Genomic DNA, 15495 nt, shown 5'->3' on the forward strand with positions numbered 1-15495 from the left:
GTCCAAAAAACTATATTAAATCAAAATTGCCCATTGCATGAATCATTTAAAGAACGTGAAATCTTGTACGTACCAACAACGGCAGGTTGAGAATTGTGACGTTGTCGGACGTCGACGCTTCGCCGGACAGCTCCGGATTGAAGATGAATGTACTTTTCAAGTTGTAAGAAATGGTTCCGCTATCTTGGTGCTTCTCTATATTGACTTTTTCCAAGTACTCGCTATCAAAGAAAGATGCGTGTGATGTATCAGTTCTCAAAACATCGTTTCATTGGATACATTACAAAAATTCCTTAAGAATAATAGTAAGTACAGAAATAATAGCAGCAGGAGTTGTCTACAGTACGGAAACTGTAAAACAGAAAAGTAGGTAGTTAGACACATGCTAAGAATAAAAAAAGAAAAGAACACTTGAAAGTAAATCAAATATTATGAAACAAGATATTTTAAATAAACACACTGTAGCATGTCTGCTACAGCTCTGGCCTGGATAAGGTTTATGTGGTCAGAAAAGGTAGATTTTTTATATTTTTTTGGCCTCCCTGGCAATAGAAGTTATTTTGATTTACGTTTGTTATATTTGGTTTAACGTAAAAAAATATATGAAACTGTAATTTTTATTTAGTCTTCTTAATTTGTTAATTTTAATGGACTTTAGTTATTATATTGGTCTGGAAGGTTCGAGAGTATTATCGATTGTATCGCTCCGCGGCGAACGCACGTGGCGGAAGAGCTGTGTGTCTGACGTCAGCGGACATATGGAGTGGGTGTGACGTCAGAGGACGAGTGATCGGGAGTCGGCCCGTGGGCCTAGCCGGCGGCGGACGTGTCGAAATAAAGCGGGTTGGCCGTGGTGATGCTTCCACTACGAAGCGATTATGAACGGCTTGCCCTTTTGAAAAAGGTTGGGGAAGCCGTATACGTAGGACGCGAGTGAGCGGTGAAGAGGTTGGTGAATATCGCGAGCATGTATTAAGGAGGAAATACGTGCGTCGACGACACCTCCGAAACAGCATGACGGGAACTCGTCACAGCAGAAATTCGCAACTCCGGCAACGTCTAATGGTGATGGTTCGCCATCATTTTACGCTCGTGAGTAACTGAGTGTACCAGGTGACCGGACTTCTCGACGTGGAACGCAAGTAAGTGCCAGCCATGCCACCGCCCCATTGACCCTTTTTAGTCGCAGCAAGAAATGATAAAGCGGGGATTTTGCAAATTTAAATAACTTACTACGCAACCTGATTGTTCAGCAGTTGGTTACCTTCCGCGTGCAAAAATAACTATACTCGACAGACGTTGAAGTGAAAAGACCGTCAGCGTTAGACTATGACTTAAACTGTGAAAGGCCTTTTTGTTTTAAGCCAAAATTTTGGAACTAGATAAAAATTTTTAAGATATTTAGTGAGATGTTAATATGTGTTAATATGTTGTTACATTACGCTTATCAGATGCAAAAGTTTATCCTTTAATATTTATAGTTGTACTATGCCTGGCGCGTCAGAGGTTGTTTTTAATATGTTATATATATATATATTTATAGTTAATATTTTTTTTGGGGTAATTATATTAATTCTTCGGAGCTCCGAAATATAAGATCAGAGTATACCGTTGGTAGTAATTGATGAAGTATTTTGTGTATAGTTTAACGGTAATTTTTTTATATGATACAGTATGTATTGGAAGTGGTTCGCGGCGATTTGTGAGAAATCCGTTTATGATATATTTATCTAACTATTAAATGGTGCCATATAAATTTCTCATTTTTTTTATAACTTGCTGTCCCCTGTCACTGTTCAAAATCTTACTAGTAGTGTTGTTGTGTCTGCTATCGGTTTGGATTCAAATATTTGTTTTTGGGGTTTGCCTGCGCTCGCGGTACGAGTCATTAGAGTCTTTTGACGGTGTGGCGAGGCGCGGGAGTTGTACGTGTTGGCTAGGGTCAGGGCCAAAACGTTACAAAGTGCGCCACTCTGCTTTATGCAGTGGCTGGAGGGCAGCAGGCGTAATGTTATTTCTTGTAGGGGTTATTGTGTTTGGAATAATAAGGGCTAGTATGGCAGTGAATGTGAGTTGGATTTTTAATTTGGAGCGCCCGGACTTGATAAACAACCTGGAAAAGGTGGGGATAACAGTGGAAGGGCAGGAGGACATAGAATTCCTCCAGGTGACGTTTATGGAATACGTTTTGCATGGAGCTGACGGAAATGTTTCAGAGGGAGAGGTTAATAAAAGTGATCATTACTTGAATCAGAAATTGTTTTTCGAGGCGATAAAAAATATTCCTTACTTAAAATATAAAAATCCGGAGGACTTAATCCAGTTTTGCAGCGAGGAAATAACTGTTTGTTAGTATTAGTAGACGGGTTTAGTAAGTTTTGTATAATGATGGCTTTGCGGGACATGAAGAGTGTGCAGGTGGTACGGGCATTGGTGGATAAAGTTTGGAGTTTGTATGGGGGTCCGGAGCTACTGGTTTCCGATAATGCCACTTATTTTATGAGTACCATGTTCCAACAAATGTGTTTCCGATGGGGGGTGAAACATATTACTACGAGCCCTTATTATCCCAAACCCAATTTAGTTGAGAGAGTAAACAAGAATATCAAGGTAGCCTTAAGCATTTTTCACCAAAAAGACCCCCGCCACTGGGATGATTCGGTGCCTTATCTGAACTTGGCGTTTAACAGTAGCAAACACAGTGGAACAGGTTTTACTCCTGGAGAAATTTTTTTGGGTCGAGAACTCTGTCACCCTCTATTAAATGTTTGGGGGATCAATCCGGAATGTTTAGAGGTACATAGTCCCAGGCGACTGGAAAATATGTGGAATGAAGTTGCCATCAATTTGGACAAAGCTAGGAATAAGATCTGTTCGCAGTATAACAAAGATCGTATTCCTAATCCTTATCAGATAGGGGACAAGGTTTTGTGCAGACAATATATACTTAGTAATAAAAAGGATTTTATTTCTGGGAAACTTCAGCACGCTTTAGCGGGGCCCTTTGAAATAACTAGATTTCTAGGTCCAGTCACGGTTTTGCTACGAGATGTTAAGAATGTGTATAAAGTAAAGAAGGCGCATGTTTCGCAGTTAAAAAAATATATTATTCCAGGTGGATAATGAGTTGGGTAGGTTAAGAGTGGAATATTTTTTGTTATGGTATTTGATTTATTTTTAAGTACTGTCGGTTATAGCGGTTAGTCTTTGTACCTTTGTTAATTGTTGGTGCTATCTTGTCAATACTTTGTTCCTTTGTTAGGTGACTTTGTGTAGTTTTCTCTCCTTTTTATCTTTATTCTTGTTCTTACTTGCTCTATTAATTGTACTTTAATTATTGTTAGGCTATTTGATCCTAGGATGATTACCGCTAAAACGATAATGGTTCGGATAAAACCTTTTCTTTAATTGTTTCAATTTTTTTTTGAGCGGGGTGATTTGTAGCATGTCTGCTACAGCTCTGGCCTGGATAAGGTTTATGTGGTCAGAAAAGGTAGATTTTTTATATTTTTTTGGCCTCCCTGGCAATAGAAGTTATTTTGATTTACGTTTGTTATATTTGGTTTAACGTAAAAAAATATATGAAACTGTAATTTTTATTTAGTCTTCTTAATTTGTTAATTTTAATGGACTTTAGTTATTATATTGGTCTGGAAGGTTCGAGAGTATTATCGATTGTATCGCTCCGCGGCGAACGCACGTGGCGGAAGAGCTGTGTGTCTGACGTCAGCGGACATATGGAGTGGGTGTGACGTCAGAGGACGAGTGATCGGGAGTCGGCCCGTGGGCCTAGCCGGCGGCGGACGTGTCGAAATAAAGCGGGTTGGCCGTGGTGATGCTTCCACTACGAAGCGATTATGAACGGCTTGCCCTTTTGAAAAAGGTTGGGGAAGCCGTATACGTAGGACGCGAGTGAGCGGTGAAGAGGTTGGTGAATATCGCGAGCATGTATTAAGGAGGAAATACATGCGTCGACGACACCTCCGAACCAGCATGACGGGAACTCGTCACAGCAGAAATTCGCAACTCCGGCAACGTCTAATGGTGATGGTTCGCCATCATTTTACGCTCGTGAGTAACTGAGTGTACCAGGTGACCGGACTTCTCGACGTGGAACGCAAGTAAGTGCCAGCCATGCCACCGCCCCATTGACCCTTTTTAGTCGCAGCAAGAAATGATAAAGCGGGGATTTTGCAAATTTAAATAACTTACTACGCAACCTGATTGTTCAGCAGTTGGTTACCTTCCGCGTGCAAAAATAACTATACTCGACAGACGTTGAAGTGAAAAGACCGTCAGCGTTAGACTATGACTTAAACTGTGAAAGGCCTTTTTGTTTTAAGCCAAAATTTTGGAACTAGATAAAATTTTTTAAGATATTTAGTGAGATGTTAATATGTGTTAATATGTTGTTACATTACGCTTATCAGATGCAAAAGTTTATCCTTTAATATTTATAGTTGTACTATGCCTGGCGCGTCAGAGGTTGTTTTTTAATATGTTATATATATATATTTATAGTTAATATTTTTTTTGGGGTAATTATATTAATTCTTCGGAGCTCCGAAATATAAGATCAGAGTATACCGTTGGTAGTAATTGATGAAGTATTTTGTGTATAGTTTAACGGTAATTTTTTTATATGATACAGTATGTATTGGAAGTGGTTCGCGGCGATTTGTGAGAAATCCGTTTATGATATATTTATCTAACTATTAAATGGTGCCATATAAATTTCTCATTTTTTTTATAACTTGCTGTCCCCTGTCACTGTTCAAAATCTTACTAGTAGTGTTGTTGTGTCTGCTATCGGTTTGGATTCAAATATTTGTTTTTGGGGTTTGCCTGCGCTCGCGGTACGAGTCATTAGAGTCTTTTGACGGTGTGGCGAGGCGCGGGAGTTGTACGTGTTGGCTAGGGTCAGGGCCAAAACGTTACAACACTGCCATGAATTATATTTTAAAAAAACTTAGGGGAGGGGGAGGGAGGGAGGGAGGGATGGAAATGTTATGATAAACCACTGAATCACAAACGTCAATGCAGCTTTAAGCAAAGGACTTATTAACAACTAGAGATCCGCCCCGGATTCGTATGAATGCGATCTACTAATGTGACGTCATTTAGATTTCATAAGTAAATACTTAAAAGCGCTTATATAATTGACTGATAAATAAAAAGCACTCAAGATGCGTTGACAGCGCCTAAATTTTAATTATCAACCACATTCTATCATAAATTAGGCAGGTATTACACATAAACCGATAAAAAAAAATGGTACCTATTAAATAATATTGTGCCAAAAAAACATTGTTTGATGGATTTCATATGATTTCGTGATAATGTAAATTTTGAACCAAATTAACTGTCTAATGTAAATAACATCTTTAACTGGATAATGATTGATATTATGTCGGTCAATATAGCTTCGCAAAACTCATTATTTCTTAACCAATTTTGAAAGATAAAAATGAGTTACTCTGGGTCATACTTAGAAGATAGACATATGCTATCGTGGTCTTCTCTGTAGGGTTTTGTAAGAACCATAATTTTCTATTACATTTATTTTATGTACATATCAGTCATGCATAAGTCAGCGTAAGCTATGCAAAACCCTAAAAGCGTATTTTCATGACTTGATTACAAAACATCGAGATTTCTCTACTATATTTAAATTTGATATGACTTTAACCTTCCGGTGAAAACCGCATCAAAATTCATTGTGTAGTTTATAAGTAAGCGGATAACCACACGTGGATAATGTCTTCTTTAATGCTATCTAGAGATAGCTATCTGTCTTACCATTTATAATTTTCACGATCAGTAAGAACAAATATTTTAAATAGGGACAATATGGTAAACTCGTAATAAATACGCGAGACAAGTGATGTCAGCGAACCTGGCGGAGTGGAATGTACCTAAGTTTTTTTTGTACAGTGTGTTTTAGTGCGTGGGTTTAATTACAGTAGTGGTATCTAACGGCGTGGCGTGGAAAATTACTAGAATGCAATGCAGTAAATAATTGTCTCACGCTTCGCCAATGCTAATTGACTAGAGTTTCCCATGTTGTCGTATTACGACATTTGGTAGGAACATAACCTTGTAAGGAATACACGACACCGGTAATTTATTTCAGTATTCCCATCTCCGCTAGGGTTTTTTTTGCACAGTTGTAGATTTGACTATGCTTAATAACATACCGAAAGTTTACCGCTGTAGACCTTGTGCGTATCACCGAAAATTTGCATTTAAGTCCTAGATGACAGCGACTTACATCAGTCCATTAAAATGCTACCCATTTGTACAGTTTTTAATTTAGACTGTCCATAAAACTACCAAAATAATCTTGAGACTCTAATACAGCCATTAATGTTGTAAAAAGCATAAATTGTTAATATTAAAGTTTTGATATTAAGCGATTAATTCATGACATATTATTTTTTATCTTTTCCACTCAGATAAAAATACTATTTACACCAATTTGAAGAGTCCAATGCGAAAAATGACCAAATAAATGTTTTTGGTTATACCTTTAGCTTTAAGACAGTATATTTATAAAGAGTATAACGTAATTAGTTGGCTCATTAAAGCGGCCCGAGCGTTACAGTGTACTGCGGCCGTACTGATCTCTCACGGCCACCGCCGTTCCAGCGCGGCATTACGACACACTGCGTACTGAGACACTCATTCAATTGGGTCTTATTTAGGGATTACTTAAAACATAGCTAATTCATATGAGAGGGTGTATGTTACATGTAATGAGATATGCATTTTGTTGTCTTATATGAATGTTTTTTGATACAATAAAATTACAATAAACGATTTCTGTTTGGAACTTGTAAATGAAAAACTCTAGAGGACCTCTGGTTTTATATCTGCATGGATTTATTCTGTTTCAAAAATTTTATTATGAAAAATTATTTTTTTAGCAACAATTTTTTTTATTTCTGATACATTGTTTTATTTTCGATCAGAACAATGCAAAATTTTAATGTAGCCTGTATTCGACAAAATGAAAAATTATATATTTACTTCTTTAAAATCAGTTTACTACATAAAAATTGAATAAAACGATACATCGTAAATGTACTCTGAGTTTTTTTTTCACTTTTACAACATAATTCCTATAATAATAGGTTTTTTTTTCAGAAAATAAATAAAGCACGAGTTGTGTTGTAAAACGTATAGGTAGCATTACATATTCAGTTTTTTTTTTTTAATAAGTTAATGTATTTGAGTGCTGCGCCTAGATGACGTCGTTGGATTGCTAGTGGCAAAGAGCGGTGGTGGATGTTTTTGCAAGAGTTTGACCGTATTTTATGAACCTACCTGGGAGAGGGTGTTCGTACCAGAAATCCTAACGGTTAAGGAAACTATTCATTCTCTGTAGTCACGTACGGGTGTGCTACTCGCGCAATATCGTCAAATATCACAACTTTCCGGGACGTTCGGTCATTTCTCGGTTAGCTCTGGTTTCACCTTAGTAAACGGAACAAAATCTTGTATGTAGTGATTTAATATTCCTATTACCGTAGTAGTATGGTGTTTGAGGACAAACCAAGTTTGCTGTATACTGGGAGCCTACTTAAAAAAAGTATTTATAGAGTTATTAAATTATTTACGAAACACAATTTTGTGGATCGTTTGGGAAATTATCATTTAGGACTTAACTGCTCGTTATTGGTGAAATCACAAGGGATCATCGGTAAACTTTTGACATTTTACTAAGAAACGTTTATTCTACAACTGTACAAAGTTTCTGCTTTGGGATAATTTTCCATGTTTCTTAACAGCGGAATTCGTCCCGACCCCAAGCCGACTTCGGCAACCTCACAGTAGTACATACTACACGGCTCGGATAGCTACAGGGGTCAAACAAATTGTATGAGACCCTTAACAAATACACCCATTTAAAGAAGAATAAATATTCAACAACGTTTATTGAAAGCGATTTTCACGTAGGGCTCTTTATATATATGTAAGATGTATTAACTTTTCCGTAAAATTGAATTAAAATGAATTTCTCAACTTTAATGATTTAAATTGTCTATTTTATGTAAAGATGTTTAAACTGTGTACTTTTTATTACTATCCTCAGATAGGACAATGTTCCTAGATTATTTTGTGTTCCATACTGTCAGTCTACTCCATAAACTGCATTTGCAATATCCATTATTGTGGATCGTTGCAAAAAATTGACATTTTCGGCTTAACTGCTCTTTTTTGGCGTGACGCACAAGGGTTGCATCGGTAAACTTTTGATATGTTACTAAGAAACGTTCACTCTACAACTGTACAAAGTTTCTTCTTTGGGATAATTTTCCATTTATTAAAAACCTTTGTTTCTTTACAGCGAAATTCGTCCCGACCCGAGCCTACTTCGACAACATCGCAGTAGTAGCCTATACACTACGCGGCTCGGATCGTTTCAGCGGTCAGACTAATTGTATGAGACACTTAAAAAATATACCAATTTAAAGATGAATAAATATGCAACAACGTTTACTCTAAGCGATTTCCATTTTGGGCTCTTTAAGTTTATGTAAAATGTATTTATATTTCCTAAAAATTGAATGAAAGTGAATTCGTTAACTTTAATGATTTAAATTGTCTATTTTATAGAAAGTTGTTTAAACTTTGTACTTTGTATCACTATCCTCAGATAGGGCAATGTTTCTAGATTATTTTGGGTTCCATACTGTCAGTCTACTCCATAAACTGCATTTGCAATATCCATTATTGTGGATCGTTGCAAAAAAATGACATTTTGGGCTTAACTGCTTGTTTTTGGCGTGACGCACAAGGGTTGCATCAGTAAACTTTTGATATGTTGCTAAGAAACGTTCTTTCTACAACTGTACAAAGTTTCTTCTTTGGGATAATTTTCCATGTATTAAAAACCTTTGTTTCTTTACAGCGAAATTCGTCCCGACCCGAGCCAACTTCGACAACATCGCAGTAGTATACACTACGCAGCTCGGATCGCTTCAGCGGTCAGAATATTTGTATGAGACACTTAAAACATATACCAATTTAAAGATGAATAAATATGCAACAACGTTTACTCTAAGCAATTTCCATTTTGGGCTCTTTAAGTTTATGTAAAATGTATTTATATTTCCTAAAAATTGAATGAAAGTGAATTCGTTAACTTTAATTATTTAAAATGTCTATTTTATAGAAAGATGTTTAGACTTTGTACTTTTTATCACTATTCTCAGATCGGGCAATGTTTCTAGATTATTTTGGGTTCCATACTGTCAGTCTACTCTCTAAACTGCATTTGCAATATCCATTATTGTGGATCGTTGCAAAAAAATGACATTTTGGGCTTAACTGCTCGTTTTTGGTGTGACGCACAAGGTTTGCATCGGTAAACTTTTGATATGTTACTAAGAAACGTTCATTCTGCAATTGTACAAAGTTTTTTCTTTGGGATAATTTTCCATGTATTAAAAACCTTTGTTTCTTTACGGCGAAATTCGTCCCGACCCGAGCCTACTTCGACAACCTCGCAGTCGTATACACTACGCGGCTCGGATCGCTTTAGCGGTCAGACACATTGTGCCAAGCTCTTAACAAATAAACTAATTTAAATTTTAAGAACTTTGCAACTATTTTTATTTAATGTTTTCACATAGGGCTCTACGTGTTTTTGTAATACGTATTTTCATTTGTGCCCTTTTTTTCAGAACACCTTTATAATATTATTGAATAAATATCATATTTAGTCAAACGTAGTGAAAGATTTTTAATTTTAATCAATGAGAATAATGTTTTGAGTAAGTTTTAGTTTGCTATTCTGAAAGTATACTAGGTATAGTAATTACGTTTTAGTGCCATATTGTTGAGTGGTCAATAAAGTATTATTTAGGACTTCACTTCTCGTTTTCGGTGTTCCGCGCAAGGTTTGCGGAGGTAAACATTTCAAATGTTGCTAGAAAACTTGAATGTTACCACTGTTATAAATTTCAGTTAGGAGCAAATTTTACAAAGATTAAAAATCTTCGATTTCGTGGGAGAGTGTGGCCACAGCGCTTGCGGCTGTGGCTCTGTCGCAGTGCGTAGACGGCATTGATAAGCTCGGGAGTCTCTAGTGATCCTATAAATTAAGCTAGACTTTTGAGAGATATGTCCCTGTAAAGCTTAAGAACTATACAACAACTTTTGTCAAAGAAATATTTGCGTAAGACCCTTTATTTTTAAGTGAATTGTCTTTTTATTGCCTTGACTGATGTAAAATACTTATTTCATTAATTTAACATTTTTTTCTTACCTTTAATATTAACTTTTAGAACTTTATTCATTATAAATGTGAGTAGTAGTGCTTTACGATTATTTTCATATAGCTATCGAGAGACTACGGTAAAAAGTGCGAAAATGGGAAGCATTTTAATGAACTGCTGCAAGTCGCTGTCATCTAGGACTTAACTGCAAATTTTCAGTGATACGCACAAGGTCTACAGCGGTAAACTTTCGGTATGTTATTAAGCATAGTCGACTCTACCACTGTGCAAAAATTCAGCTTTGGACAAATTTTTCACAGGTTGAAACCTTTGTTTCCTGGGCTATTAATTATTTTGACCGAGAGTTCTGTTTCTCGAAATTACTCCGGGCGGATGCTCTTAGTCACTTACAAGAGGCAAATGGCCGTTTTGTTGTCGACGAGGCTTAAAATGCGACTTTTCTTGTCAACATACACAAACGAACCATTATTCTTACTTTCACCCGACTACCGCGTACCATAATTTCACCACTCGACGTACCATAATGTCGACCGCGCGTACCATAGTTACTGTTATAACTAGGGGCAGGCATTTTTCGCGAAAAAAAAAATCTGAACGCCTATTAGAATGTAACAAGGTATAACAGCACCAGCGGTTTCTTCCTTATGACTGGCGGCCGTCTGCAAGAGAAGTCGTTGCCTTACTTGACCGAGCCAATTCAAGGCCGCGTTTGCTGCCTCACTGAATTATTGTGATTGGTGTTGTAACACTCAACATGGTAGATGAAAGAAACTCACTCAATCACGGAACACATGACGATGCTAAGGTGATTTAACTTTTAGCTATTCTTGGAATCTTTTCGCGAAATATGCATGCCCCTAGTTATAACTATCGTGCGTGCCGTAAAAATGGCTCAGGACCAACTCGAAATGAAAATTCCCACCGGAACAGAAAGAGACGGGCCGATGGCGAGCACTCACTCGTAGACGTAGGGCCCCACCTCCTGCAGGACGGGGCGCGCCCCGCTCTGCACCTCCGCGGGGTTGGTCACGTTGAACAGGTAGAACTTGGCCACCAGAGGCTGCGGCAGCACCCTCCACAGCTCGAAGGCGGGCGAGTCGTCCTTCAGCACGACCCTCTGCAAGGGGCAGACACCAAGCGTGAGGCTACTACATACGCTCACAGCGCACGCGCGCGTGTTCGTCGGAGTAGCTCAGATCTGCTCTCAGAACACAGTGGTTTGTTTCAATGCAGGCGTGTTCTGGTATCAGTTTGCTACTGTCCACCAGCCAAGAGGGAACCCATAGACGATGCATATTTCCGGGGACGCACCACAACGCTGAAATACCACAACGCCGAAATGCCAAATTGACCACTACGCCGAAATACACTAACGCCGAAAAATGTCATTCATTGCAGGACTGCCACAAAGGTTAGATTAGGTTAGACTAGGTTAGGTTAGACTAGGTTAGGTTAGGCTAGGCTAGGATAGGCTAGGTTAAGTTAGATTAGGTTATATTACACTCGGTTAGGTTAGGTTAGGTAAGGTTAGGTTTGATTGTGGTATTTCGGCGTTAAGGTACATTTAAGAAACACACACAAATTCATTCAGTTGGTTATTTCGGCGTTGTAGTACACAGCAGTTTTCTAGCTGTCGGCGTTGTGGTCAATTTTGACATTCGGCGTTATGGTATTTTGGCGTTGTGGTACAGTCGGCGTTGTGGTCAATTTTGACATTCGGCGTTATGGTGTTTCGGCGTTGTGGTAACGACCCCATATTTCCTTGAAAGTCCGATATCCAAGTGTTTATTAATGAGTAGTTAAATAAGCCAAATATTTTAACGGACTGTTGGCTGAAAGAGACGATAAAAAGAGTATCAAAGCTCTTTCAAGATCTTTCTTTTAAGTCAACTAATATTGTTTTATGAGTATTTCAGAATGACACCTACAACGTTCACTGTTATTCACTGTTTCTGCCTAGAAAAATATCTGTTGTGGTATTTTTTTTCTTTGCCTATAACACAGTCACTTGTTTTCAAATACAAGACTAATTGATTTATTCTATATCCATTGTTATTACATATTGATTAAACTGAAAAAAAGCACGTGGAAGTCACAACTAAACACGAAAAAAAATCAAACTGGTTTGAACGATCTAGTAGTTCTGACATGTTCGTGCGTAATCTGCAGAGGCGGTTGCAGGCAACGTAAATACTTCCGTTTCATTCGCATTGTTTGATTGTTCTGAGGAACTCGTCAGAACTTCTTGTCGTCAGAACACGCATCCACTGGAACCACAGCCTGAGTTGTGTGTTTAGCATCAGGATTGGGGAGGGTCATTCGTCGGTCAATGACGAGAAAAAAAGGCGTTTCGCGCATTACTCAAGTACTTGAACTATTTAATTTAATAAGTAATATTAGTTGAAATGTTCTCTTTTTTTTGTTTAGTTTCACGTTCTGAAGACAGTTGAGTGACAGATATTTTACATAGAAAAAATTAAAAAAAACAATGTCTTCAATAAAAGGACCTATACATTTACGAAAAAATAAGACTGAAAATAACTAAGTGGCTCTTTATACACATTAAATTTAACATTTTAAAAAAATGTGCGCCTGGAGTGCGCGCTCGAAAGAAGTGAAACTTATTGCTTATTAGTTATACATAGAGATGAATTACTACTATTTTTAATAGAACAAGAGAAAATAATTGAGAATAGTAAGGACGCAGGTATGATCTCAAATGAAATAACTATTTTACACACGAATAAATAAATAGTAGATTCTTTGAATAAAAAAATGTATTACAATTTTTTTTCTCGTATATTTAAAACAAAGTATGATTTTAAATAATTCTTAAACTTGAAGCTTGCCGATAATTAGGTAGTTTATAGTTTACGTGTGTAGTCTGAGGTAGGTATCTGGTAAGTGAAAGTCACAACATGGCATACGAATAGGACCTAGCTCAATGCTACTTTGTTGAGCCACAGTCACCCACAGCTACACTCCGATCAAGAAATATTCACGCCTCTTAGTTGAACTTAACATATTCCCACACTCGTGGGCTCGTATCTATAATAGGGGAGACCGGGGCTGGTTGTAACAGGGGCAGGTTGTAATACGACAGTTAGTTCCACAACCAGTCACCAGAGAGTCTTCTCCATTTAGTCACGGGAGCGCCTGTAGTTGCTCTCAGTGTGAATTTCAACATATCGCCGGTCAGACACGCTCGTTAGAAACAAGAAGAGAAAGACTGTTTTTCGACAAGTTGAGTAAATATTTCCCGTTTAATATTCATAATTATTGTAATTTGTGTTTACATTGTTTAAAAAGTATCTTTGGAGTACATACATATTCTAAACACTGGCTTTCAATACATGTTATTGGCATTTAAATAATATATATATATATATATATATATATATACTACTTTGTCAAAATGTAAGAATTCTCTAGTAGTGTCATTTGGGGCAGGTTTTAACAACTGAAATGAGTTGTTACAACCAACCCCGTCGACTGTTACAACCTGCCCCACCCTTAAGCTTTTGACATTTAAAAAAAAAAACCTACTGCGCTTGTTGCCCTACACTCTACAGATACTATTTCGAGCAGGATTTATTACCTCTTGCTCGTTATCACCTTGACAGCTACACGTGTCGATTTTGCTTCACACTGAAACTGAAATTTGGAGCGATGACATCAGCCGAACGAGGACAGTTGGTTACCTTAACTGTGGCAGTGAATGCTGCAGGCAATTCTATTTCTCCCATGTTCATCTTTCCTAGAGTCAGGTATTACGATCACTTCATCAGAGATGGTCCAACAGTGTGTATAGGTGCTGCAAAGGATGGACAACCGAAGCCGAGTTTTTAATTTTTCTTAAGCATTTTGTCGCTTGTGTTCGTCCTAGCTTAGAGACACCAGTCCTCCTACTTTTAGACAATCATCAGTCACACATATCTCCCGTCTGTCTAGATTTTGCAAAACAAAATGGCATAGTTATGTTATCGTTCCCACCTCATTGCACTCATCGGCTTCAGCCACTTGATCAAGGTGTCTTTTCACCACTCAAGAGATAGATAAACATAGCAATGGATGCATGGTTAAGGAACAACAAAACCCCAGAGGCAACAGTTAAGATGAAAATCTATGATATTCCATCGATCTTCAAAATAGCTTTCCCACTAGCTACAACTCCGATAAACATCAAACAAGGATTTGAGGAATGTGGAATTTTTCCTTACAACATAGACATATTTAATGATACAGATTTAGCTCCTTCGTTTGTGAAGGACAGACCAAATCTAGACGTAGCACCAAGTTGTTCACATGATATGGCAAGGAAATCTCCAGATTATCAAACTCAAGCATGTCCTAATAATTCATTCGAGTCAGAATTGTTTTCCCCGGAAGAAGTCCAGCCACTTCCAAAATCCGCACCGAGGAAAACAAATGGTGGCAGAAAAACAAGGAAAAGTGCCATTTTGACAGACACTCCGGAAAAGAATGCGCTGGAGGAAGAATATGAGAAACGAAGAAATCGAGTCTTCCTGAAAGGAAAGAAGAAATTACCACAAATGTGCAGACGTGTTAAAGCTAAGCCAAAACTTCCTCCAAAACAACGAAATTCATTACAAAGTGACAGTAGCTCATCAGAGGACGACAGTGAATGTTTCGTTTAGTGTGTTTAGAACAATTTTCTTCAAACAAGCCTGGTGAGGAGTGGGTTCGTTTTTTGGACTGCCAATTGTGGTCACACTTTTCTTGTGCGAAAAAATCGAAAAAGTATTTTTGTCACAACTGTCAATCAGATTGAATATTCGAGTAAGCATTAGGTACCTACTATGCATTCGTAAGACTTTTTCGTTCAGCCAAATATGTGAAAACAAGTATATGTTTAATATTTCCTGTATGGTTCGCAATAAATTATAATAATTCCTGGATTTCAATTTTTAAACACTTTTAAATACTGTTACAACCAACCCCAGGGTCTGTTACAACCAGCCCCAGAGCGGGGCTGGTTGTAACACTTTTCTCTTAAGTGATTTTCCCCTTTTGCAGCAAAAAATAGCTGAAGGATTGTTTCCAAAATACCTGAGATGGAAGAAGAAGGGCTCTTTCATAATTTGCCCAGTAAATATTTTTCTTAGGTATTATACATGAACACAAAAAAAAATTAAATACAAAAACTGTTACAACCTGCCCCGGTCTCCCCTACGGTCTGAGATTTAGTTAATCAAATAATAATTTGTGACAAATAATTATCCATGTCAAA

The 15495-nt window shown here is 37.5% G+C and overlaps 1 protein-coding gene across 1 annotated transcript in view; it reads right to left on the reverse strand.

Annotated features, from left to right (window-relative positions):
• LOC134531813 (sensory neuron membrane protein 1-like) overlaps positions 1-15495 on the reverse strand; it is a 118246-nt gene that overhangs the window by 22565 nt on the left and 80186 nt on the right. The window contains exons 2-3 of the mRNA XM_063367762.1: positions 11204-11361; positions 74-221 (exon numbers count right to left, since the gene is read on the reverse strand). Of these exons, the coding sequence (XP_063223832.1) occupies positions 74-221; positions 11204-11361 (306 nt within the window). The remainder of the gene's footprint in view (positions 1-73; positions 222-11203; positions 11362-15495) is intronic.

Source organism: Bacillus rossius, chromosome 5 (assembly GCF_032445375.1).
Source record: "Bacillus rossius redtenbacheri isolate Brsri chromosome 5, Brsri_v3, whole genome shotgun sequence".
NCBI classification, from domain to species: Eukaryota; Metazoa; Arthropoda; class Insecta; order Phasmatodea; family Bacillidae; genus Bacillus; species Bacillus rossius.